The sequence below is a fragment of the Cladophialophora yegresii genome (assembly GCF_000585515.1).
Source record: "Cladophialophora yegresii CBS 114405 chromosome Unknown aczIN-supercont1.5, whole genome shotgun sequence".
Taxonomy (NCBI): Eukaryota; Fungi; Ascomycota; class Eurotiomycetes; order Chaetothyriales; family Herpotrichiellaceae; genus Cladophialophora; species Cladophialophora yegresii.
In genome coordinates, this window is record NW_006913049.1 from 3,281,243 (window position 1) to 3,293,721 (window position 12,479).

General features: G+C 55.2%; 5 protein-coding genes across 5 annotated transcripts; 4 read left to right on the top strand and 1 right to left on the bottom strand.

Annotated features, from left to right (window-relative positions):
• Positions 1-493: 493 nt before the first annotated feature.
• On the top strand, positions 494-1,508 carry A1O7_07906 (uncharacterized protein; the record flags this gene model as incomplete). Its single annotated transcript, XM_007761902.1, has 2 exons — positions 494-734; positions 787-1,508. 2 exons carry the CDS (start codon positions 494-496, stop codon positions 1,506-1,508), a joined length of 963 nt encoding a protein of 320 aa, XP_007760092.1.
• Positions 1,509-1,532: 24 nt separating this feature from the next.
• A1O7_07907 (ubiquitin carboxyl-terminal hydrolase L3) lies at positions 1,533-2,333 on the bottom strand (the record flags this gene model as incomplete). The annotated part of the gene is made up of 1 exon (XM_007761903.1): positions 1,533-2,333. One exon carries the CDS (start codon positions 2,331-2,333, stop codon positions 1,533-1,535), a length of 801 nt encoding a protein of 266 aa, XP_007760093.1.
• A 340-nt stretch (positions 2,334-2,673) lies between these two features.
• Positions 2,674-6,679, top strand: A1O7_07908 (uncharacterized protein; the record flags this gene model as incomplete). The annotated part of the gene is made up of 2 exons (XM_007761904.1): positions 2,674-2,754; positions 2,804-6,679. 2 exons carry the CDS (start codon positions 2,674-2,676, stop codon positions 6,677-6,679), a joined length of 3,957 nt encoding a protein of 1,318 aa, XP_007760094.1.
• A 629-nt stretch (positions 6,680-7,308) lies between these two features.
• A1O7_07909 (uncharacterized protein) lies at positions 7,309-8,880 on the top strand (the record flags this gene model as incomplete). The annotated part of the gene is made up of 1 exon (XM_007761905.1): positions 7,309-8,880. The coding sequence occupies one exon, from the start codon at positions 7,309-7,311 to the stop codon at positions 8,878-8,880; it is 1,572 nt and encodes a 523-aa protein (XP_007760095.1).
• A 474-nt stretch (positions 8,881-9,354) lies between these two features.
• Positions 9,355-11,457, top strand: A1O7_07910 (uncharacterized protein; the record flags this gene model as incomplete). The annotated part of the gene is made up of 1 exon (XM_007761906.1): positions 9,355-11,457. One exon carries the CDS (start codon positions 9,355-9,357, stop codon positions 11,455-11,457), a length of 2,103 nt encoding a protein of 700 aa, XP_007760096.1.
• Between the last annotated feature and the right edge of the window lie 1,022 nt (positions 11,458-12,479).

Sequence of the window (12,479 nt, forward strand, 5' to 3'; positions counted from 1 at the left end):
CAACAAATCAACACATGCAAGTGTGCGGTTCATCGTTCGCAGAATCGGAATGACACTTTTTTGGCAGACTGGCACGGGAAATCTGTGATAGCAATATGACCAACCTCGATGCCAAGCAGGACGGAGGATACCGCCATACTCGATTCCGATAAGGGTCGTCGTCAGCCTTTGCGAACTCTACTCATGCCTTTGGCCTTTTGCAGGGCTTTTTGGGCGTTTCGTACGGGAAATCGTTCACTTGATGTGTTGCATTTACTTCGCTCTCACGAGTGGATTGGCTGTGCAAGGCTCTTTGGCGCCACAGAATCCTAGTCATACATCATGGGAGACCTTGTAGCGGTAAGTTTTGGAGAAACTATTTGGCGAGCTCATTGAGGCCGTTGTTGGCGCCCTTATATGTTGAGTACCACTGCCTAGATTTCCACTGTATCGCTAAGCTGCAGCATTGATTGCGGCTCTGGTGACCTGAACCACCAGCCAAGCAATTGAATTAATGGCATCGTTTCTGCAGCACGCACGTCGGGTCGCGTACGACACTCGCAAGGCGGACCACGCGCCTGTACGCCAAATCAGAAGAGTCTCTCGAACAGCTCCTTTGTCCTTGTTTATCGAGGTGTTGGAGGCAGATGGCTGCGTTATAGTAAAGGACTTCACAGACGAAGCCACATTAGCAAAAGCCGATCATGAAGTCCGTCCACATCTAGAGCAGCAAGGAGAGGGAGCCAAAGTCGGCGGTATAACCACCCCCCCTCCTCAGGGCCATCGCAGCATACTGATCAGCTTCAGCTCTTCAAGGAAAGACCAGAACAGTCACCCGCCTCATTGGCAAGAGCGCCACTGTTCGAGAGAAGTTCTTCGCGGATCCTCTTTACCAAGATCTGTGCGAGCATTTCCTGTCGTTGGAGACGACGCATTGGTACGGCGACAAGCCTTTGACCACCACGAGTCACCCGCTGCTCTCGATCTCTATTACCTTCGATATCCCTCCCGGTACACCTGCTCAGGGGTTGCACCGCGACGACAAGAATCACCACGCTCGTCACAGCCACGCAGAGTCATATCAGAAAGGCCGCGATATTCTGCTGGGCTTGTTTGTTCCAGCATGCGACACGACAAAGGCCAACGGTGCTACAAGAGTTGTCCCGGGCAGCCATTTGTGGGGGGATGAGATTCCTAACTTTGGCAAGGACGGGAAGCGTGGCGTAGTCGACGCAGAGTTACGGATGGGCGAAGCATTCATTATGCTTGGGAGTCTTTATCACGGAGGCGGCGCGTATGAGGAGCCACTTGGTGTTCCAAAAGAAGGGACAAGAGAGAGCAGAACAGTCCACGCCATGTTTTCCTGCACAGGCGTGCATCGACAGGAAGAAGTCTCGTTCTTGTCGTACCCCATCGAGGAGGTCAAGACATACTCGAAAATCGTACAAGAGCGACTCGGTTGGAAACAGAGTGAGCCGAATCTTGGCTGGGTTGACCTCAAGAGTCCGGAATTTCTTCTCGCAGATTGAATGCCCATCGGCAGCGCTTCCTTGTCAGTATTCCATAGTTGGGGCGAGTACTGTGCAGCTGAACCGGACATCACCACTGCCGCCGGCTTCCTCACGCTTCAGGAATGGCAGCGGGCCCAGCCTCAATGCCGTTTCGCTCAGCGCGTCTTCATCATCCCCGAGGACACCAAGGTCGACCGGGCCTTTTCTCCTCCCTTCCAGCTCCCACAAGTGGCCATCCTTCCCCTTAACGAAGGCGATGAAAGCATGATCTGGCTCTTCGCCGAGAGGAGGAACTGTGCTGTCGCCAGACTCGGCAGCTGCAGCATGCGCCTTCTCAAGCATGTCCGAATCATGAAGGAACTGAGCTCTCTCTTTGGGTCTCAGTGGGATGGTATCCTTGACCAATTTGTCGAGGTCACTTCCCTCCTGGATGAAGTCCGCAGCAGTGCCATTGGTGGTGCAATGAAGGAGCCCGATGAGGCCGCAGGCGTTGTTAATGACTTGATGATAGAACATGACGGGTTCGTCGGGGCCAAAGCCTGCATAGTCAGGCTCGGTATCATTGATTTTGGCATAATAAGATTCTGCTGTTGATGATCCAGGGTAGGTGATCAAAAGAGCGCTGGCAGGTCGGGGTACGAGGGCGATCAAGTCAGCCTCAGTCAGGCTATAGGCATCGTGGAAGGACAGAGCTGGAGAGAGCCCTAAACGGTGTGCCAGGTTGGTCATAACCTCAGGGTTGTTTTCTGTGGAATACGGGCAAGAAGGCTTGTCAGTTTGTGTGCTCCGTCTTGCGATATCGCCAGGCGCCCTACCTAGCGGAATGAATGTCTTTTGTGCCATCTTGGGTATTGCTCTCACACTGCTCTGCCTGTGGTGTTGCAGTGATTCTGCAGGATAAAGCAAGGAGATCCTAGAGTCAATAAGAAGTGGCAGACCAGTATCCTCTCACCTACCTAGTCTTCAAGGCAGCCTCGCGTGACGTACCCAAGCCTGACCTGAGATTCGGGTTTGAATTCGGGGTAAATCATCTCGACGCGGAGAAGTTGTGCTTAAAGCGCGTCATTCAGCCCTACAGAGCCGAATGTGAACGTGAGTGCTCGAGTATTTCCATCCCACTTGAGTATGAATGAGATGAGAGCCTGAACACTGCGCTGCAACTTCCAGCACCTGCTTCTGCTCCATGCGAGCCATCCTCCCCGGGCGACCCCGATCGAAGCGGCAGGCACTGTGCACTGCACATTGGGATGGTCTACGGATCGTCGTGAGTGTCCTGTTACTTCAGTCTTGGGCGATCTTGACCGAACCTCCAGGCATATATCTCTGGCAATGCGGCCGTCATCCTCACGGGTCCGCAGACTATTCTGCAGACCATCTATGTCGATACAGTCGAGGCCCTCACGGCGATAACCATCGAAGAGACCACCGGGCGGATCGCACTCGGCGATAAGAGCCACGTCTACATCTACAGACCCCTCGGCCGAGACGAAGGCGTGTTGAGGTGGAGCCAAATACATGAACTGAGGAATCCGAATGGAGTCGCCGTGTCCTCTCTGTCTTGGGGCTCAGCTGAAGAGTTGTTGCTGGGCGGGTCAAGACTGATTCTCTGGTTCATTCCACCCTCGACTGTACCAATAATCACATGGAACCAAGCACTGTCGTATCCTACTGCGCTCGCTTACCTCTCGCCCGACAGCAGCCTGATCGCTTCTATCGGACAGCATGATAGACTGGTCAAGATTTGGAGGAGACTCTCGTATGAGGTCGACAGTACCAGGTTCGATGTTTCATACCTACCACATCCTTCAACTGTCACGAATCTACACTGGCGCAAGCCGTGGCACCTGGAACAAAACTTGGATAACCTACTCTATACTTTTTGTTCCGACAACCATGTCCGAGCATGGACCGCCTCCGACCCGCATGCCCTCACTGTCCTCCAGCAGGCTGGAGACATCGACATGAGCGCTTCGATAGAGCCGCGGAGACTCAGTGCCAACTCGGTGAGCACGCGGCGCTATTCGTTCATCATCGACAGTCGAGACTTCTCGACCGCCACCGAGAAGGCTGTACAAAGCTCCAATGGTAGGGTTGCCGATCATGCTCTTGAGCATCTTATTGAAATCGCCAATCGGAGCCCCGAGATCTGTATTGTCCTCGATGGACTGGGCCACATGTCTATTTGGGGACTGGAAAATGCCGGCTACAAGAACAAGATTCCTCCTTCTGTATTCCACATCTCCCATGTGGACGGCATGAGTATCTCGGTGCCACAGCTGAGTGATCCTCTGCACGACTATGTTCAGTTCTGTATCTTCGCCGATGGTGCCACGCCGTCGTCCTTGTCGATTCTTCTGCATTCTTTTGCAGGCGACATTGATTGGTACGACAGCCAGGCCACTCATCTCTTTGACACTGCCAACCGACACGGTCGGGCGCGGCTGATAACCTCTCTGGCAGGGGCCGGTGCTCCTATAGAGAGGCTTGTTCGCAATGTTGCCGCCAACGTTATCATTTCGACAGCCGATGGAGGCTACGCCAGTGTCTGGCAGCATGGAGCAGACCTGTCTAGTGCTCCATTGCTTCGACGAAGTACATTCAACGTGGGAGTTGACATCAAGGATGTTGTCATCCTCTCCCGCGGTAGATATGCAGCCATACTGAGCACCCGTGGTCTAGAACTGTGGGATATTCGCGAAGCAACGGCCAGAAGACTTGCTGTTAGGGAACTCGAGGCCGATCAAGTCCCGGATCGGATCACGCAGAGCCGTATTGCAAGCTCAAGGGCTCTGACCAGTCGCGTCATTCTTGGCTACCATCCGAATCACAGCGTGGAAGCTTGGGAGTTCTTACTCCCAGCCAACGACCCCACGGCAGCTAACGGGTATCATGAGCTTATACGTTCGTTGGGGCACGTGAAGCTGCACGTCCAGAATCGATACGATTCTTTGGTCTCGATATGTGACAATATGAGTATCGACCTCCGTCCCGGCGTGCCGGCGCAATCGAGTGCCCTCGGATATGCTACAGTACTAGCAAAGGGCGGTACATTGGAGGTGGTCAAGTCGCAGGAGCAGCCAGACTCTACAAAGCCGCACCTGATATCTGCGGGCCTTATTGACACCAACATTCTACATCCTAGAGTCATTAGTGCTAGCGGGTATGGCAAAGTTGTCGTGGTGAACGGAAACAGCACCAGTCTCACAATTTGGGACGCCAGAACAGGTTCTCGTGAGTATGAATACGAGCTGGATGGAAGTGATACTATCAAGACGTTCGCATGGGCAGTCTCGCCACAGGGATCTGCTCTTCTGGCCATCTGCTTTGACTATCATATCGTGATCCTGGGGCAGATACGGTACACTTATCCCGCATGTGGATCAGCTTGGGTTGACCTTCGGCATATCAGAATTAGAGACTACACTACCCACTCGATTGGGGACCTCTGTTGGCTGAAAAGTGGTGACCTCGTCGTTGGCAGTGGCATCCAGTTCTTCGTTTTCGAGGGATACGCAACCAGCCACCACAATGAAAATGCGAGAGCTTTGCAAGATGTGCGTCGAAAGATCAAGACCGATGAGACGTTTGCCATCATGGCAATGCTCAATGCACTCGTGCCGGTCTTTCATCCGACCTTCATCTTATTACTGACGGCTCTTAGTGGGCCAAAGGCAGCCAGCAATGTCCTGAACCGCTTGAACAGAAAGCTGAAATTCTTCAGCGAGGGTGATGAGCTACCGAGCTTCCTTGATTTGCCCATTGGGCACATTGTGCCACAGCCTGAAACTGGGGGGCCCCACGAAAAGTCATACTATAGCATCGACGGCGATGTCACTGGCCATGACGAACAAGAACCTGTTTCAGCCTCTGTGGAAGCACTACAGGAAGCCCTCCAGAAACACCGACTCTGGCAACTCACCCAAGATGAGCAGTCACTACTGATCAAGCAGGTCGCGGTGACTTCGGAGTTAGAGAAGCAGGAGCAATCAGTGGACTTTAATGGCCAGCGCTATCTACAAGCACTTTTCTCATTGGGCGACGAAGGCGTGCCGTGGAGCGCCATTGCCTTCGCATCCCTAAGCACCTCGCAAGAAGTTCTAGTCGACTCGGTCATTCACCACTACGGTGGCAAGCTCACATGGGAAGCTGCGCGAAAATCTGGCTTGTTCTGCTGGCTTACAGACTACGATGCTATCCGGCAGCAAATGGAAAATGTTGGTCGCACAGAGTTCACGAAGGGTGAGGACCGCAATCCGATTGACTGTTCACTGTATTATCTTGCACTGCACAAAAAGACCGTGCTGCTTGGTCTGTGGAGGATGTCGATCGGAATACGAGAGAAGGAGAACACCATGAAACTGCTGGCCAACAACTTCAGCGACCCTCGATGGAAGGCTTCCGCCTTGAAGAACGCGTATGCTTTGCTAAGCAAACGACGTTTTCAATATGCAGCGGCCTTTTTCCTGCTTGGGGACAGTCTCTGGGACGCAGTGAACGTGTGTACGCACCAACTGAAGGACCTGCAGCTTGCGATTGCCATTGCGCGAGTATATGAAAGCGACAAGCAGTCAGCCGTGTTGACGCGATTGGTAGAACAAGCAATTCTCCCATCCGCGATAGAGAGCGAGCAAGGACGGTGGATGGCAAGCTGGGCATACTCTATCATCCTCGACCGGAAAGACCTAGCAGCTCAAGTCATCGTACACCCTGTCCAGAAAGTTGTCGGTCGACTCCCGCTCAACAGAACCGAAGGACATGAGACGGTCGACTCGACGAGCTACGCAGCAAATGACCCTCTGCTAACATTACTGTACACGCAACTCCGCGCTCAACTTGTCAAACAAAACGCATGGAGAGACCAGGTCGTCACGGCGAAAGACGAGTGGTCTTTTGTCATGAGGTGTGTGAGGGAATATCAGCTTATGGGGTGCGATGTGCTGGCATTAGCTCTGGTCCGCGACTGGGAGTTCATCGCAGAACGCACAGAGACAGCCGTAACAAACGATCGTTCGGCGCCGAATCGCCTCCTTCAGAGACGAAAGACATTCTATGACCTGGAGAAAGAGGAGGAAGAGGAGGGTAGAGAGGGGAGCCCGCAAATGGTGGTGCAGGCACAGAAGAAGAAGCCGCCTCCCACGCAATTTGTGGAGCCGAGTGCGAATAGCCTGTTAGACAGCTTCGGATTCTGAGGCTGGCGGTGGATATAGCTTGGCCATTGACCGTGGGGTGTTGCCATTAGCTGGGTTTCGACTGTGTGATATTACTATGAGATATTGCCTGGACGAGTGACACACTTGTGGCAAAGACTGATACATTCTGCCTCGCAACGTTGCATGAGAAGCGAAGACGTAGTTTGCAGCGGTTGCAGCCGCCCTTAACAGAGGTGGCGGGGAAGATCACTGTAACCCACCGTACTCCGTACTCCACGTGCACTGACGGACGCTGGTGGGTGTTGGTGGGTGTTGGTGGGCGATGAGCGCTGGGGGCACCAACATTGACGGGGGAGTACGGGGCAATTAGCCGAAGAAGCGCCGAGCCTGGAACCGCGACTCGGCGACAACCAGGTCCTCTTTGTTCTCGATTTATCCTCATTGTCATCAGCCCGGCCTTCAATATGTACCGCCGCTGTTGTTGAAATCCAGCTCATAGTGCCTCTTGTCCTGCGTCCTGTCACTCGTTTGGTGTCACTAGATTCGGTCATTCGTCACAAACTTTGAGAGCTCCTTTACGTCGTTCCACTCGCGCTTCCGTCCACTGGGGATTGTCCTACTTTCAACATCTTTACCTTTATTAAAATCAAGAACCTTGGTAAAAAGCAATGGCATCTCCCGCAATACGCCCCAGCAGGCCTGTCGGTTTATTTGATCCTCAGCAAGAGGGCGAATACCCTATTGTCCTAGGAGACAGCTTGGCTGAAGACACCAAATCCAAGGACGCCTTTGTGAACATCCGCTACAACTGGCAACCAAAATCCGGCTTTCTAGACGGTCGCGAAAGTAGAATGAGGAGATCGGGAGACCGGTGGCATCTTGATGTGTCGAACAACGGCACCGGGAGTTACCAATATGTGACCCTGGCGGCCCAAGACCAATCTGGAACATCTGAGGGGGGAACAAGACCTTTGATGCTCATTTTCGACGAATCCAAGTCCGTCTTTGTCCTTGAAGCCATCTCTGCGACTTTGGATATGAATCTCAAAACCGGGCCCGGCATGTCCAGGGAAGCTGCTCGAGATCTACCACAGCTCCACAAGGATCAGCAAACGAGCAAGAAAGAGTCACACGCGATTGGGCATGCGTGCACTTCAGCTGATGACGAGACTCCCGATGCGTCCAATCCCTACGATTTCCGCCATTTCCTAGCCGAAGCGCGCGAAAATGTAGGCAAGTCAACACAAGCTCCAGGAGCTCACACGCCCATGCCAGGAAGTCGGACCCCATTAAGTGGAACATCTACGCCCGCACCAGGCGGAAACCGCTTTTTGCCCACAACACCGCAATTCCGACCATCGCAGACAAAGACCACATCAAAGCCTACAGAACAGCGGAAGAACAAGGCCGAGACGACAGGGTCACGAAGCACCAATGCCGCGACGAGACCAGCTGCGAAGCGAGATACCACAAAGAAAGATCAACCACTCAGCAAAGCCACCATCTCCGACTCGGACGGTTCCGGGGATGAGACCGTCAACGTCGCACGAGCACCTGCACCTGCACCGGCGTCAAAGTCAACATCCACCAAGCAGTCCAGACCACTCGGTGCAAAAGGGCATACACGCAATATCTCGGCCAACATTGGCAGTTCACCACATATCATCATCAACGACGACGACGGCGGCCTCGAAATCGACATGGGCAGTCCGCTCCCGGAGGATGAACGATGTCGTAAACGCGGCAGAGTCGACCCGGAGGCGTTCAGGAGTCACACGGGCACGCCCATCGGCGGGTTGAGTTCGAATTTCAGGTCGACGAGTAGACCCATCTCAAGGACGCCGGTGGTGGACGAGCCCGCTCGTCGCCACGGCAGGGGGAGAGATGGAGACGTTCGGATGAAAGATATCGAAGCCGCCTCCGAGGAAGATGAAGACGACGATGTTGAAGAATTCGAGCTGGGCAGTCCGAGGGGAAAGAGCAGTGCGCCTCGACGAGGCGAAGTCTCGAGGGATGAATCGGACGACCACGAACAGGCCGAAAGTCGTCGCCAGGCGCCACCGACACCGCCCGCCCCAGCCACCGCCTATGACGAGGACGATGAAGATCTGCTTGAAGCGGCGTTGGAGGCTGCGCTGGAGGAAGAAAGTGGGAATCAGAGTACCGGTGTCGGACTGGGGATTGGCATGGCGAATGGCAATGTACAAGAGGACGAGAGTGAGGTTAGCGAGGAGGAATAAAATATGTGAGCCACAAAGTGGTCACAGTGAGTGTCGACGATCTGCCGGTATCTGTTCAACGAGGGCGAAGAAGAGCCACCGAAGATTGATTACGAGCTTCACAAATATGGGTAGCAGCCTGGCCGGAGTGTCTACGGCGGCCGCAACATGTATCTGAACCGGCAGCGGCACCGAACTGAGCAACAGCTTGCATCTGAGCTGGCCAAGTTGACTACCTTCTGGCCACACTGTAATCATTGTATTGAACATGTATCTTCACATGTTCATCAAACCGAAGATGAGCACAAGATGACGTCAGCTTACAGATGGACTTCACCATACTTGGTTGACGTGAATGTCTCCTCACTAATTACCTGTAGCTTAGTTATCACGACGGTCTCAGTTCTCCCTGAATCCAAAGTCACCACCCCAAGGCCCAGTCAAGATCGAAAACATTCAAACGTCCGACTTCTTCACGGTCGTCCTTGGGGAAAGATGCCTACTTTCTCTTCGCTCAAAGACCGCCTCAACGATACCATCTCCCAACGTCCCAGCACTGGCAGTGGCAGTGGCAATGGGACAGACTCCGCAGCGGAAGATGACCAGTCCCTCGCGACGATCCTCAGCCGCGAGCAGCGCGCTGAACTGAGCGTGCTGATCTCGCAGACTACAGAGGAGATGAGAAGAAGTCTAGTCAGGGTGTTTGAGGAGCGGCGGCCGGTTGCGAAAGCCAAGAATGAGGCCTCTCAACCTCAAACGGGAGCTCCTGTGCAGAATGAGGCTCAAGCTCAGATAACATCTCCGGGACAAGGAGTGCCAGAGATGTCCGAGCTGAGTCTATCTGAGAAAGACCAAAACGTCCACGCACAACAACCAGCACGTGGCCCAAGTGAAGACGACTCGCTTCAGTCAGAACCCGAACCAGACGCCCTACTCACCTCGGCCACACCTGAATCCAAGGCCCTGCAACAAGCAGCCCTCGCGTTCTTCGACGCCTGGGCCGAGTCCGTGATCCTCCGGGTCGGCGAGGTCGTCAACTCTCGCGACCCGGAGAACAACCACGCCTCACAGTCCCGCAATCCGGACGCCGCCCGGAAACTCGCCTCCGAGTCGTCAAAACAGCAGTTCCAACCGACAGACCGCGAGCGAGAAGTCGATATGAGACTCTCCCAGATCTACCCGCCTATTCAGACATCCCTAGCGTCGCTCAGCTCTGGAGAGCGAAGCACCATCGTCAATGCCCTCCTTCTGCTTCTCCTCTCGCTCGAATCCTACCGCGCGCACTCCCGCACGCTCATGATCCGCCTGGCCATCTCGCTGGGCGCCTCCGTCGCCGAACTTACGAAGATGGAACAAGACACGGCATGGGGGCTCCTGACGGCAGCGGCAAAGATGGACGCCTCGGAATCCACGGCCAAAGCACAGGAAAAGTCGTCCATGGCGCGGAAGTGGAAGATCGGTGTCGCGGGCGTGGCTGGTGCGGCCTTGATAGGCATCACTGGCGGTCTGGCAGCCCCGATACTCGCGGCAGGCGTAGGCACGCTGATGGGCGGTCTGGGTCTAGGAGCTACTGCTGCGGCAGGATACCTAGGCGCGTTGGCGGGCAGTTCCGTGCTGGTTGGGGGCCTGTTCGGCGCGTACGGCGCGCGCATGACGTCGCGAAGCATGGAGCGGTACGCCAAGGAGATCGACGACTTCGCGTTCCTGCCCGTCCGAGGGAGCGAGGATGATCCCGAAGACGTGCAGAAGCAGCGCCGCCGGCTGCGCCTCACTGTCGGCGTCACGGGCTGGTTGACCGAGGAGGGCCAAGTCACGCTGCCGTGGCGCGTGCTGGGTGCCGGCGGCGAACCGTTCGCGCTCAGGTGGGAATTGGGCGCTCTGCTCACCCTGGGATCCGCGCTCAAGGATTTTGTGGTGAGCCAAGCGTGGAGCCGCATCCGGAAGGAAATCATCAGCCGCACCATCTTCGCGGCCGTGTGGTCGGCGTTGCTCGCGCCCCTGGCCATCCGCAAGGCCATCAAAGTCGTGGATTCGCCGTTCGGGAACGCAAAAAACCTGGCCGTCAAGGCTGGCGAAGTGCTCGCCGATGCACTGATCAACAAGGTCCAGGGAGAACGGCCGGTCAGCTTGGTCGGGCAGAGCTTGGGGGCACGGGTCGTGTATTCGTGCCTCTTGACCCTGGCGAAACGGGGCGCCTTTGGCGTGGTGGACAACGTCGTGCTGATGGGCGCGCCCGTGCCCAGTGACGCCGCGCAGTGGCGCGCCATGCGCAGCGTTGTGTCTGGCCGCTTGATCAACGTGTACAGCACGCAGGATTACATCCTGGCGTTTCTGTACCGGACCACCGCTGCGCAGCTGAGTATTGCCGGCCTACAGGACATTGAGGGCGTGTATGGCGTGGAGAACTACGACATGAGCGAGCAGGTCGCGGGGCATTTGAGGTACATGCATCTGACGGGGACGATTTTGAGGGAGGTCGGATGGACGGATATTGACGAGGATGCGCTGAAGAGGGAGCAGATGTTGGTGAAGCAGTTGGACGAGGACGAGAAACAGCTCGAAGCAAAGGGGGAGGAGCCTGACAAGGCACATGTTTGAGGGCGGATTCGGAAAAGGCGGATACTCGCCGGGGGCCAGCCACAAGTACCTCTTCTGCCGTGTACGGTGTTGTTGCTGCCAGGCCTCCCCGTCATGATCCCACGCCGTCCCAAACCCGCAGTACGTATGGGCCAGTGAAGGAATGGCTGTACTCTACTCCCCAACGCAGGGCGAACCTCGTCTTCGGCACGGCAAGGAAGAAGCCTGCGCCGAGGAAATAGATGCGCACTCGGCGTGCATGATTACGTGCCCACCTTTCCCCCCCCCCGAAGGCGGCTCTATCCGAACTGAGCGCGACCTGCTGTGATGAAAAGACAGAACTTGCAATGGCCAAGACCAATTATGCATCGCGACCGTGATCACGAACCAAGATGAGTTATCGAGGTATATACGAGCGCGGCGTAAGGACCCTCAAGGTATCGACGGCCCCATTAACCAAGGGTCCAACGGAGGATTTGGATGATGATGGATGCGAGCTCCTGCCGAACGAAGCTCGTCGGTCGACGCGACCGTGTAATCTCGACATGTGTGTGCCACGTGTGATTGCCCAAATCTCCGAGGAATGAAGAGGACTCGGTCATGATACCCGAACCAGGACTCAAGACGCGGTTCGTGGCGCGGAAAAAATCGAGGCGAGTTTGGCGCAAAGGATCCGATCCCTGATGGTCGGTGGGTCAGTCGGTCGGTCGGATACATATGTATAACTTCGACGACGACCAGGAAGAGTTCCGCTCCGCTCGGAGTGATAATCATAACCTCTACTTGTGACCCTGCAACTAAAATCGGACCAGCTCCGAGCGCTCATGTCCCGACTGGATGATCTGGAGATCTGCCTGGCTGGACTGAATAAATCTGACGTCTACCACGTCTATCATCAGCATCTACCGGAGCTTTCCTTACTCGTTGTTGCAACTAACGGTATCCACGCTATCCTCAGTTCTACGGAGTAGCCAAGTCTATATACCACCCGAGTCTGCCACCGAACCTCGCTAATGCTGGGTATCAAGTCATGACGCGTCGTG